The 13,339-nt window shown below is 40.5% G+C and overlaps 1 protein-coding gene across 1 annotated transcript; it reads left to right on the top strand.

The window, feature by feature from the left end:
* The first annotated feature begins 75 nt into the window (after nt 1-75).
* On the top strand, nt 76-13,296 carry rbm18 (RNA binding motif protein 18). Its single transcript, XM_038733130.1, has 6 exons — nt 76-290; nt 1,656-1,769; nt 6,408-6,534; nt 7,626-7,706; nt 10,856-10,956; nt 12,396-13,296. The coding sequence occupies exons 2-6, from the start codon at nt 1,663-1,665 to the stop codon at nt 12,577-12,579; spliced, it is 600 nt and encodes a 199-aa protein (XP_038589058.1). The 5' UTR covers nt 76-290; nt 1,656-1,662; the 3' UTR covers nt 12,580-13,296.
* The last annotated feature ends 43 nt before the right edge of the window (nt 13,297-13,339 follow it).

The following is a 13,339-nucleotide window of genomic DNA, read 5'->3' as shown; positions in this document are numbered from 1 at the left end:
GACTCGCGGGAGATACCGAACATTAAACCGAGCGCCTCATGTCGACTCCACAGACAGTTAAACAAGCTACAGCATCACCGCGCGCCTTTGTTGTGAGACGATAGCAAGGCGACTGTTTATAATTCGAGCTAGATAACCTGGCCAGTTTTATAGAAGGACGATATAAAAATCGCCTGAAATGATTAGTATTACGTTTTGACGTAACTGAATCATCCCTAAAGTGGGATCTGTAGCTAATTAAGTCGAAGAAGTCAGTCGCTATCAAAGAGGAAGTTTGACAGATCGAGGAGGTAAAGTGACACTATCTAAGCTAGCTAACTGCTAGCAATCGACCACTCGTCAAACGGTCCATTAACCGTTTAGAGGATAGATTTAGCTAACTGAACATGTCACTACCAGGATGATCGATATTAGTTTAACCTTAAACAGTCGATCTTAACCAGCAAACGCTAACAATGCGCAGATAGTAATCAATCGATCAACTGCAGTTAGCTAAGCTAACGTTAGCTAGTAGCAAGTCTTTTACAAGAACCAGGTGTTTACCTGACACTGTGAATAAAAGTAGCTCAACCTGCATAATGTCCGGATTCTGATCAAAATGGAGATGCTAGATATCTAAATTGTAAATGAAAAATAAAGGGACTGTAAATTGAATGTGCTGACACTACTCAATCGTATTTCGCTTCTTTATAGATCTACATCTCTGTATATATAAATCACAATATTTACAATGAATGCACTATTTGACATTTATACTATGACATACCATGTTGGTTAAATCTCAAACTATGCACTAACTGTAAATACCACGACCAGGAAGCAAGTGAATGCAGCAGTGCAAAGGGTTAAAAGAATATCACTTGAAAAGCCTTAATGCAAAACACAATTGAACTTGTGTGGCTAAACATAAACGGAATTGTTCTCCTGGGTATGATGGATTACAAGTTAAAGACACATAGACAGTCAAGAAACACAAATCACATACAATATACACAACAAGGGAAACATCAGGCTTCAGCTGCCATCAAACATATAGAATCTGTTATAATTTATTCATAGCGACACACTCATGTCGAGATCCTCATTAAGAGCCAGTGGTTGCATTGTACCTAATGAGGGGATCCCACAAAGTTGCCCCTGGTATATCCTCCTGTTAACACCCCCCCCCCCCTTGCATAACCTTTTTCACTGATTATTTAGGAACTGTATACTTACTGTTGTACTTTTATCATACAGTTGATGTTAGCACTCTACATGTTATTAACACTACCTCTGAATGTAGGCTTAACTGTTTGACCTATTCACAGCACATATAGTAGGTGAAGTGGATGGTCAGGTCTTTTCTGATCAGTTCTCTGCATTTTCCAGATGCCTTCTGATCACTCATGGAAGCCACAATGCTTCCATGAATGATGTTTTAAGTTTCTCTATAAGGCAATATTTCAGTCTTCTAGTTAGGAGCCTAATTTTCTGTGTTGTGTGCCGGTCCTTCATCCTTAATGACTGCCGAGTATCTCTGTGTTCACAAGGTCACTGCCATTGTGCTCAAAACAATTCTAATGGCTCCGCGCTGAAACAAATGCAAATCTATTAACCTATCGTTGCATTTTCTTTGTAAACCTAATTTCTATTTCTTTTGTTCCTGCCTCCCACAGAGTACACATGTCGTCTGCAGCGGGGACAGTGGAAAATGCCTCCATCATTTCAGAGAGTGTGGCCCACGACGGAAACCGCTTGTGGATAGGCAACATTGATCCAAAAATCACAGAGTGAGTAAATCCACTACTGGTTGCCGCCCACAAACTTTTTAATATCATGAGTGTGCAGCTGTTGGTTAAAAAAAGAGATCCCATTCACCTTGTTGCATCTTTATACATATAAGCTTTAGTTGGATTTGAGCTGATACTATCAGTGAGACAGTATAAGTACTGGGCCCTATAATCTAGTAATCACATTTTCAAGAGATTTCTCTACAAAGGCACAAATCTTGTGACTCAAACAGCTGAATGAAAATTTTGAGGTCCTGTAAGGCTGTCCATGTTATGATCCCGAAGCATTGCTTTTCTCGATCTGCCTCATAGAAAGGCCGTGCATTGTGTGTACATATATGATTGATTAACTGTGTGTGTGTGTGTTGCAGTGTGTTGCAGGCTGAGACTGAGCAGACAGGGCTGGGTGTGTGAAAGAGAGGCAGCGAGGCGTGGAGACCTGCTCTGCTAAGGAGCAGCCATCATTCCTCACTCACCTGCCCTGTTTACTCTCTCTGTGTCAACCTGGAGCAGATTGTGTGTTTGTGTGTGTGTGTGTGTGTGTGTGCATGTTTAAGTACACAGTTGGTGTTTGGATGGCAGCTGGTAGTGGTGCCGCCTTCAACACACTGAGGTGTCTGTGTACAATATTAGCATGTCTCAAATTACACAACATCATATGTACATGCAGACAATCCTCGCTTTGTCGCATCTGTGTCTTAGGATGTGTGTGCAGTTGTGAGTGTCTGAATGTGCAAAACTCCACGTGTGTGTGTGTGTGTGGAGGGCACCCTTACACATATTGTGATGGAGGTATGGTAGATTTTCAGGGTGAGGGGTGGTGTTTGTGTGCCTGTGGGGGCTGCTGGAGAATGTATGGGCTGCAGCTCTGGTGGGCGTCTAGACAGGCGTTTCCTTCCCATTTCCCTGCTCTGCTTCTCCTTAAATAGCCCAATGCTTCACCGTATGGAGGGAAAACAAGAGAAATGCCCACGGCCCCTGGTGCTGATTGGGAAGATTAATTAGCTCCTGTGTAGCATACGCAATACTACGAAACCAAACTGCAGAGGAGGAATGCAGACCTCACATGCAAGGTGCTAATTGTGAATACATGAAGCCAAAGCACTGAGTGCCACACACTTCTTTCAAAATATAAACTGAATGGTTAATAATTCTTTGATTATTCTTCTGAGTTTTTTAAGCTGATTAAATTCATCATATTGTATATTACAAGTTGGTTGCTTAGTCATTCAATTTCAGTGATATTTTCTTTCTATTTTGAAGCAGAAATGGTTCATTTGAAAACATAGCATTATTAAATGGCCAATTTTCACAAAATAGCAAAGTTTTAAAGTAATGATATTGTTGTATTTGGCCTCATTTGCTAGTCGTAAATGATTTCGGAGGCTGTGCACATAGCAACTCTGTTACGAGAGAACTGTAATCCTCTAGCTACTGGCCCTTGAAATGCCAGTAAAGATGATGGACCTCCCTAAGGACCAGTAAATAGTAATAAATAGTCGCATTGGTTGAACCAATTTTGTATTCACCAATGAAACGATCTTCTCAGTACCTAGATAAGCATCCCATATAGTATCCAGTCAGATTTTTTCAGCCCTGGGCACAGACCAGATACACAGCAGGTGTAACCGGAGCTTTCGCCACATATTCATGTTTTTGTGCTTTTAGCTGCTCAGAGAGGTCATTAGTGGTAATCCATCACAGTCTTCCTCTTTGTTCATTCTCTTACATTTAAAGTTCTGTACCTGGAAGTTGTCATGGTTTTTATTAAAGAACTTACAACTGTCATCTTACTCATAATGCAGGCCTAGGTTTTTATGAAAGTATGAAGAAATTGCAGCTGCCTTGCCAGAAAGTCAAAACTACCCCCCCCCCCCCCCCCACCGCCCCCGCCCGAAGTTATTCCCCTCTGACCTGCACACTTTTGTGGACCGAACCTTTTGTCTTATCTTTTTATATATATATCTCCCCTTTTCCTTCCTTCCTCTTCTTTGCTTCCTAGCTCTTGTATCTTTCCTACCTGGCTTCTCACCTCCTCTCTTCTTTTGGCTTCTCCTCCTCTTCCTCCACCTTTCACCTTGCCGTCAACATCCCCTCCCTGAACTTTATTCTCCCTCTCCCCACCTTTCCTCCTCCCTCTCCTCCTCTTCCTCCGGCGCTTTTTACGGCCCCCAGGAGGAGCGGTCCATTGTGGTTCAGAGCACTAGCATCCAAAAATGTTCTTGTGTCAGCCATTTAATGTCTCTTGCATATACGCATATGCACAAACATAGCTGTATACATTTATTGGAATATATAGCAGCAAGAAAAGGTTGTATTTAGTGCATGGCAACATTTTAGAGTTTTTCTCATTTCCTGATCAGAGGTTCAGAGATGCATGCAGTGCAAAGGCAAACTATTTGAGTCTGAGAGTGCAGGAAAGTATCATAACTAATATGACAAACGTTTTTTTTAATGGAGGCGTTTCTTTGTAAATGAGCCTTGTGCTGGAGGAGCCCCCTTCACATGGGAGGCTTGCAGGGTGTTGTCTGGGAAAAGCAGAAATTCTCTTTGGCCTTGAGTCCTCCAGGGAGTCATAGAAGGGTGGAAGGACTTGTAGCTAAGGACGCACACGTCACCCTCCGTATCCTACATTGAGTTCCATTCATACACATAAATGCACGCTTGCACATTAACGTCATAGTAGTGACACACACACACACACACACACACACACACAAACCGCTTCATGATTAAAAATAACAAACAACTAAACAATAAAAGGCTGAAGCCTTAATTCCTCTTTAACAGTTATCCAAAACACCTGAGGTCATGCTGAGGCCTGGACAGTCACACAAGGTAAATGCACAGAAACAACAACACAGGAAGGCGTTTGTTGATTTCTTTTGTTTGTGCATTTTTTTGGTTTTGTTTTCATTGTTGCTTTTTGTGGTTTATAGAAAACATGTTGGTGAGTCACAGACGGAAAATCATTAGTTCGAATGATCCATTTAGCTGCTTCAGTTTCGGTGTCCAGGGAAATGTTCATGTACTGTCTAAATCTCATGGCTTACTAGGAAACTTGTCTAGAACTGAGCCATTGTTTTTGTTATTAGTTACACCTGTGCTTTTCCTGCTGTGGAAAAAGCTGATGCGTCAAACAAATGATGTCCAGCGGTTTCAATAATAAATTTGTAAAGCGATACATGAGCAAATTCTTTACTGAATTCTGTCAAAGAATGACCATGACATGGATTTTATTATTTTTTGCTCCAGTAAAATATTGTTTTTATTTTGAAATATTGTTATTTTGTCTGCAAGATGCATCCAACTGTAGTTCTTGGCTCGTACTTACAATGGGATGTGTTGTGTAAACTAGGGACTTAATTGGTCTGCAGACAGGCACGGACTACTGGGGGGGGGGGGGTTGTTTTTATACAGTGAGGCATGCCAGGGCCAAGTCTCATTACCTACCAGTCAAGAACATAATAAGATGCTTCACAGGTAGATTCAATGACATTCAGGAATAAAGAATTTCCCCTCAGGGATCAATAAAGTATTTCTGATTCTGATTCTGATACTCCGTGTACTGCTATTGAACTGTTTCTGGTAGAGTTTGCCCGATGGAGGGACACCAGACTTGCATGATATTGGACCTGAAATAATTGCTTGATTAGACAATTAAATAAATAGAAAATAAATCTGCAATTTTGATTTATGATATTCAATTGACTTTTTTTTTTAGCAAAACTGCCATACGTTTACTATATTTGCTATATTTGGTTTCTTAGTATTCTATGACAATAAATTGAATATCTTACCTGAATCTGTACCTATCTGAATATCAGACAAAACAAGCAATTTTAATATGTCAATTTGTGTCTTGGGAAAGTGTGATGGGCATTATTTTCTGACATGGTATTGGCCAAACAATTAATCAGAAATAATCAGCAGATTAGTGGAGAATGAAAATAATTGCGAGGCCTCAGACAACGCTTTATTCTGCATACACAAAAAGAAGAATATTTCATTTCAAACACAAGAACTTTAACAGTTCATGAAATGAAAAAGCACCTGCTTAATACAGAAGTTAAAATAGTCTAAAACTGACCCTGAACTCGTTGCTCATTTCTACGCTGTCAGAACAAATATTTTCCCCATGGCTGCTAGTGGTCAGTTACACGCAATCCTACAAATCCTCACAACACTGCATAAATTTATGTTCATTCGTAGTGCAACAGTCCCAGGCAGGCCCACACAGTGAGTGGATGTTGTTTGTGCAGAGCTCAGGGCTCAGGGGGGATTTGAGGCTTCCTCTTCTTTATTCCCTCATTGTCCTGCTACTGTATCCTCAGCATTGTCTCAATGAGAGATTTACTGTCACTGGGCCGCCACACCAGCTGGCCTGCTGCTAAAAAGGAGAGAAAGCTGTCATTCTCATTAGCCCTACTTGACATATTCACTGGCTGTAGGGTGGCAAACACAGTGTGGAGCAGATGTAATGTAAGAAAAGAGTAGGTCTGATGTGGAACATTTTACTAAATAAAAATGTATCTGTGTTCTTATTTAAGACTCCTTTAAATAATAAATACAAGTTTCATCTCTCCTCTCCTATGTTCTATTTTTGTGCTCTCTTTCACGTGATTCCTCTGTCGACAGGTATCACTTGGTGAAGTTGTTGGAGAAGTTTGGCAATGTGAAACAGTTTGACTTCCTATTTCATAAGTCTGGGCCTTTGGAGGGACAGCCACGGGGCTACTGCTTCGTCAACTTCAACACCAGAGAGGTACACGCTGATTTTATATTATTTGTATTTTGCCACAGTATGTATTTTTGTACAGTTTTCTTGTCATGCCGGTGTCAAGTCTTTTTTTTTTTCTTCCAAAAAACCTACGTTTGTCAATAATTTTCTTTTTGAAGTGACATAGCCGTGTAAACAGAGATCACAAAAAAATGTTAGTCATCGGCAATAAACTTGATATTGGTGTGTATACACAAAGTCATTAATAGGATGAGTGTGATTTTGACCAGATCAAATTGCATATTTGTGTCTTCCTACACATTTCTGTTTCTAAATGTATGGTGTTACATGCTATAATCTCATTTGTGTGTTGTGCACAAGTGTGCACAGAAGAAAATTATTGTTTGATTAAAATTTGCACATCCACTCTAAATTTTATGAAAGGATGTCCCTTTACCCCATGTAGTGATTCTCCCTGTAATCAAATGGCATAAGAAACCTTTATTAGACATCTCCAAGTAGTCAGGACCTGATTTTGTGTCTTTCTGAAGTGGACCATATTTAAAACAAAAAGGGACTTTAAAGGAGCCTTCATGTGTTGAGCAGGCATTTGTTTTGGAGTGAGCCTGGGGATCGTGATAAGAATCTACTGTAGTTTCACAGCTAGTGTCTTATCAGTGGGGTATGAAGCCCTCCCAAAAGGATTATACAGAGGAAGTGTGTGTTTATCTTATACACTCACACACACTTACACACTCACACATACACAGAAAAAGTACTTAATTAATATAATTTAGCATCAAAGCCACTTATTCATTTGATTAGACCAAACTCCACTTTCTCATACTGCCTCACAAACACACAGATAAAACACACACACACACACACACACACACACACACACACACACACATGCACACATGTCACTTATGGGCTATCTGCAGGCAGAGTGGCACATCATCATCTATTATTGTTTCTGCCATCTCTCTATTGTGAGGACTAATTATTTAATGACTCGGGTGCAATCATCATGTCTGATTTTTAATCATAATTTTGAAAGATTGTTTTCTCTTTTCCTCATTGTGTGTGTGTGTGTGTGTGTGTGTGTGTGTGTGTGTGTGTGTGACTGCCTGCAGGAGGCAGAGAGGGCGATCCAGTGTTTAAATGGGAAGCTAGCTTTGTCCAAGAAGCTGGTCGTGCGCTGGGCGCATGCTCAGGTGAGGGTAAGTGTCAAACTCAGTTCCATTTTATAAGCCTAAAATCTTACTCATCCTAATGGCTCGCTGGATTAAGGTGCATCACATTTATGTATGACACTGATTGTGGCTGCAGTTTGTGGTCCAGAAGTTGACAGACATGTGCATCTGCATTAGGAAAATTTATATCATTGGCTTTTAGAGGTAAAGGTTAAGAAATAAAGCTGAAAGATTGGAGAAATATCCACTGAGCATTATTGATTTTAATTTTTGTATTACTAATGCAGTAGTCAGTTTACAGAGAGCAGTGAGATCCCAGCACAACCTATGCCTGTCTCTTAACAATAGTCAGCCTACTGGCAATGGGTGAAGGGATATCCTGTATAGAGACTAATCACGCCCTACACACACACACACACACACACACACAGTAGAGGGAGGTCAGGGTCAATGCTGCCGCCTCTAAGACAACACGTAGTAGGATAAATTTGCTCACAGATTCATTGGAACTGGGCTCAATCCACCGTTCCAACCAATAATAGCTTTAGCTATTAATACCATCATAAGAAATTATAGCAGTTAATATCCCAAATGTTACTGATTGTTTACTCACAGTGTCTGTCAGCGCCTTCTGCATTCCCTACCCTCACTCTTGCCTGTGGCCTCAGTCCATTTCTACTATGAATGGAGTTTTCTCAAATTCATCATCATCTGGATTTGATGATGTATCTGGCGTGTTTTATCTGCAGTTTCAGGTGTGTTAATATTAAAATATTCATTTGAAGACATTAGTTTCTGTGTCTCTGTCTTACTGTCTCTGCAAGTACAAAATGTAAGTAGTGTTGAGGCCTCCATGCATTCAATGTTAAGCAGCCAGTCAACAAATCTGTCCAGGAGAAAGTGTTGAAAGCTGTGTGCTGAATAATTGTCACCAAACCTGTGTCAGAGATATTTCAAAAACTTTCCTGATAAGATGGTACCAGTTCACTAAGATCAAGACCAAGATTTGTCACATCATTAAACCAGGCGTGCCCCCTGTGCATGGTTGCAGTCTCTCTGCCTTTCCTTAACAATTGTTTGATCCTTGATGGATTCCAAGAACTACGTTTCTTTTTGACTGCAGAGATTATAGCATGTGCTCTGTAAAAAAACTAAACAAAAAAAACCCAAACCCACTGAAGCTGGAATATTGATCCAGTTTTCAGGGACAGAGCTACACAAGAGCTGATCCCTTTTAATTGAAGAGCCGGCCCTATATACTCCCGATGTTAGAGATAATGCGAGCAGATCGGCCTGTAAACCTGATACTGTCACCAGTTTGTACAGTGTAATCTTTATTACACATCTTTATGAGATTTAAGCAATTTTCCACCAATGGGGCCAGCTCAGGTCCAGTTGAATGTGATATTTTTTTTAGCGAGCCTGTCTTCACTGATTCCACCCCAGAAGTGACGTGCTGGGATAAAAGTGAGTCGTTGCTGTCTCATTTCCAGGCTTGACATCTTGATTTTATTACATAGTTTTGAAAGAGAGGAAATCACATTGATGAACGTTTATTGAAGGGTTTCCCCCAAAACTCTTAACAAACATCATTGGCTTTCTAAATCTGCTTTTTTAAACAGATAAACAAAAATACTATTTACTTTTTATTACTGTATTTTTCGGTATTTATCAGAATGTATGTTATGCATGTTACATTCTTTGTACTTGAAACTCTCATCATCACTAACTCTCTCACAAAAAATACTCTTAACCTTACTGTGTGTCTGTATTCATAAATTAGCCCACATAATACTTGTTTTTAATGATTAATGAAGTTCTTAATGCTTATGTAACTCTAGTGTTATAATAGTGTATGCTATTTAAAATCAAAAGTGCAACAATTGGAACTTAACTTTTCCATAACTTTAAATTCAGATTTAACAGATTGGCTCTGTGTGGATATATATACATTCCAGCTACATGCCTTTAGGAATAGGTGGAAGGGAAGGGTCCTGCTTAGTGAAATGGTCATTGTTTTTGACCTATTCTTGGCTATACATGTTACTTATCTCTTGGGCAAGTATGTAAGCCTGTGTGTGTGTATTTATTTAACTTGATTCAGCACCACCTACACCAGCTGACTTCTAAGCATCATATTCCTGCAAATGGCTGCCACTGCACCAAACGCTGGGGTCTCCCATCCGTGCCCATCATGTATGTGACTGTTTTGCTTTTGTCTTTTTTTGTTTTTCTCCGCAGGTTTCGAGAGTTCTGTGTTGGCTGGTGGAGATGTTTGGAAGGTGGTTTTGAAAGGAATGAGTGCAGACGTTGGTTGTTGCTCTCCAGCTGCTCCCTGTTTATCCTCCCTCGTGCCTTAGGCTGCGATTATGAGCTGGATGCACAGTCCTGCTTGGTTACTGTCTGTTTGACCGGACACAAACAAAATCAATACTCCAGTTTAATAATGTTGATGTTTGTGGGAGGAAGCTGGAACTGCTGTCAGTGTTTATTAGGTCTGATGATTTCTAATTGTCTGGTTGACGTTTTTGTTCTTCTCCTCGTCTACTTGTAATGAGGTCCTGTTCAAACTTGGCACTAAAATGTTTCTAATATGCACCCAGAACACGTTATTTCCTGATCACTTTTGAAAGTATTCAAGGTTTCAAGGATCTTTTATTGTCATTCTCTCATGCAACCCTGAAGAACAAAATTAGTACTCGGGGCTAGGCCTCGACCAGTCTTAATACCATATTATCATAAATAAAGTGCATTGCAACCTTAAATCATTCCGTAATATAATGAATACTAGAATACTACTAGTGCCAGTTCAATAAAACCATGTATAAAATGCAGGATTGATACTATAAACACTATTGTTGTCTTGACTTTGACACAAGTCTTGGTCTAGAGATGCATGATGCATTAAGATAATGTTTTGGGTTTAGCAGGAAAGCAAAGTTCTAGGTCTGAACAAGACAGATATTTATCTTCAGCCTATCCCTCTGACTGATTCTCTTTATCTCATGTATTCGGTGACTGTCCATGCATCTGGGTCTCCCTGTACATGGATCTTTACTTGTTTATACCTGTTATTTTACCCCTTTGTCTCTCCCCATCTGTCTGTCGATCCATGTTTCCATCACTGTTTCTGTGGGTCATTTTGTTTTGGCCACGTGTCACGTCTGCAGAGGTTTGAAGGTTTCCGTAATGACAAGACGATGCCTCCGAGCCTGGAACCGTCGAGTAGTGGCGCAACAGAGGAAGGACCTGTAACTGCCAACCACCTAAGGTTTGTACCAAACACATACAGCACTTTATTTATTTTTTTTCACCTTTGTATCTATTTGCATTTCTCTCAGAGTATGTCCACACTGAGTGAGCTAAATGTCAATCTTTCTCTAATTGTCCTTCTATATTAAAATATTTTGTACTGTGCAAATAACACTTAAAACACTTGCTGTGTATGTCGCCGTATTTACTTTGCGTCGACTCCCTATCTGTTTTCCACAGCCATAGTTGCTTTGGACTCCCATGTTACTTTCAGTAACCGTTTCACTTTCATTGTGGTTCTTCGTCTCTAGCATTACTTTCTACTTTTTAAACAAAAACGTAGTAGTGTGGATGCAGCCTAAGCCATCAGTATTCACACCCAAAAACTAATCTCTTTGAAATCAGCATCCTGAGTGGATGAATCTGAAAACCTCGCATTTTAGTGTGGACGAGGAAATATGAACAAGAAACAATGATGTAAGTATACACGTACATGTTTATTTTGTCAGATGAGTGCTTTGCGATCATAGAATGGTAATTTGCAGCAGCGGATCTTTAAAACACTACTGTGGATGCGAGTCACAGCCACGCAGAAATGGCCGATTTAGCCCGCTTAGTGTGGACGAAGTCTCCCGTCACGTTAGGGTCTTTTCAAATGCTACCTTAATGAATCCTCCATATAACTCAAGCTTGGTGCTGAAGTTATTATAGAAGACTTTGTGGACTTGTTGCTTTCGCCACAAACCGCAGTTCAAGTTGAGTTCATCTCAGTATAACTATCCTCACACATTGGTTCAAGAAACATCTGTTTGGAAGTGTTTAAGTTCTGTTAAAGCAAATTCTGACATGTTCCATTATTGTGGCTACACATGCAGCCTACATTCACACACACTGTAAGTACGGCAGTCAAATGGAGCACTGTTAAGCCGCTGAAAGGCCTCTTGTGCTCACAGTATCAGAATATAGAGTGTAACTCTGTAATCCAGTGACAATCCAGTGTGCATAGCAAGTTATGAGCTATCAGGATCCTTCTCAGGAAAGGCTTCACACTTCGGTCCTAGTGTAAACCTCAAAATCGCTCTCTCCACACAGAACACGAGAGGAAATATAAACGCTCTTTCCCCCCTTTCTTCCCCTGATTCCCTCTCTAGACTTTTCCCTCCCCTGCTTTTTAGATACTTCTCACACACTCACTCATTCCCTCAGTCCTTCTTCTCACCTGCACTGTAATTTGTCCTACAAACTCCTCTCACTTGCTCCTTCAAATCCCGTCTCACCATTTTAAATGCAAGTTGTCATGCAGCATAACCGGTAATCTACTGCTTGTGCCCCATTCCCCCCACCCCGAGTGCTAATGCCTTCTCTGCTTTTCCCCTCAGCCAGAGCCTCGGTCCATCAATACCAACACCGGTATTTCCCTCAGCCTCCCTGCTAACATCTCCTCTTTCTCCTCTCTAGTACGAGTGCTAAAATCCGCGCCATCGAGGCCAAGCTCCAGATGATGGAGGAGAATCCAGATGATGACTACTCGGGCCCGTCGGCCTACGTTTACAACAAACCGCCAGAGAGGAAACGCTGGGAGCCCTACTCTAAATCACACCACAATAACCAGAGCAGGCCCTTCCGCAAGTTTAGGAGATGACCCATCCCCCCACCCATTCTGGAGGACCACCTCCCCTCACCCTGCACACCTTGGCCCCCACCTACACACAAACAGACTCTACACTAGATACTATAAAGACACATCCTATCTGGGAATAAAAGGTTTTGAATACTTTGAGAAACCAGACTCTTTGGGAGTAATCACAGCAATCACGGACAAGTACTCTAAAGTGGTTTCACTTATTTTGGGGTACAGCATCAGTTGTTATTTAGTCTGAACATATTACCCATACCTGACTGCTGTGCAGACTGGATCCCTTATCGGTCTGCTTTCTCACTTTTGCAGAGATTTAATGCAGTTGAATCATACGGCTGTGAGTCACATGACACACAGCTGCTAGGAGAGAGAAATGTTATTATTAATGCTGATTCTGTAATTGTTTTTGACGTGTTTTTACTTTCAGATCATATTATTTAATGGTGAACTACAATTTGTTTGTCTTTTCTCAAGACTTCAATAAAGAGGAAGACATCCACAGATTTGTAACAGGTTTGTACCAATAGAGTTCAAATGATAAGCCACTCAGCGACACTTACTGTAAGTTGCAGTATTTTTGTGTGAAGTTCTTTGCTCTTTTCCTAATATTTTTTTTTTACTGACTTTTTTTGTGGTGTGTTGAGTTTTGGTATTTCCCATGCCACAGCCTCTTTACTTAAAGTTTTCAATTAAAGGCCATTAAATATCACATCTACAGTGTGTTGTCGTATACCATTTTGTAGCATGTACATTGCTGTTGAAC

The sequence above is a fragment of the Micropterus salmoides genome, unplaced genomic scaffold (assembly GCF_014851395.1).
Source record: "Micropterus salmoides isolate LMB-PRFRI ecotype aquatic unplaced genomic scaffold, ASM1485139v1 Ms_hic_scaffold_20, whole genome shotgun sequence".
Taxonomy (NCBI): Eukaryota; Metazoa; Chordata; class Actinopteri; order Centrarchiformes; family Centrarchidae; genus Micropterus; species Micropterus salmoides.
This window is presented reverse-complemented; position numbering and strand designations above follow the sequence as displayed.

Bases quoted from the DNA above. Each gene is read 5' to 3' on its own strand.
- rbm18 (XM_038733130.1), top strand. From the start codon at position 1,663: ATGTCGTCTGCAGCGGGGACAGTGGAAAATGCCTCCATCATTTCAGAG. The intron at 7,707-10,855 runs GTGAGGGTAAGT...TCACGTCTGCAG, and splicing joins TGCGCTGGGCGCATGCTCAG to AGGTTTGAAGGTTTCCGTAA. The intron at 10,957-12,395 runs GTTTGTACCAAA...TCTCCTCTCTAG, and splicing joins GTAACTGCCAACCACCTAAG to TACGAGTGCTAAAATCCGCG.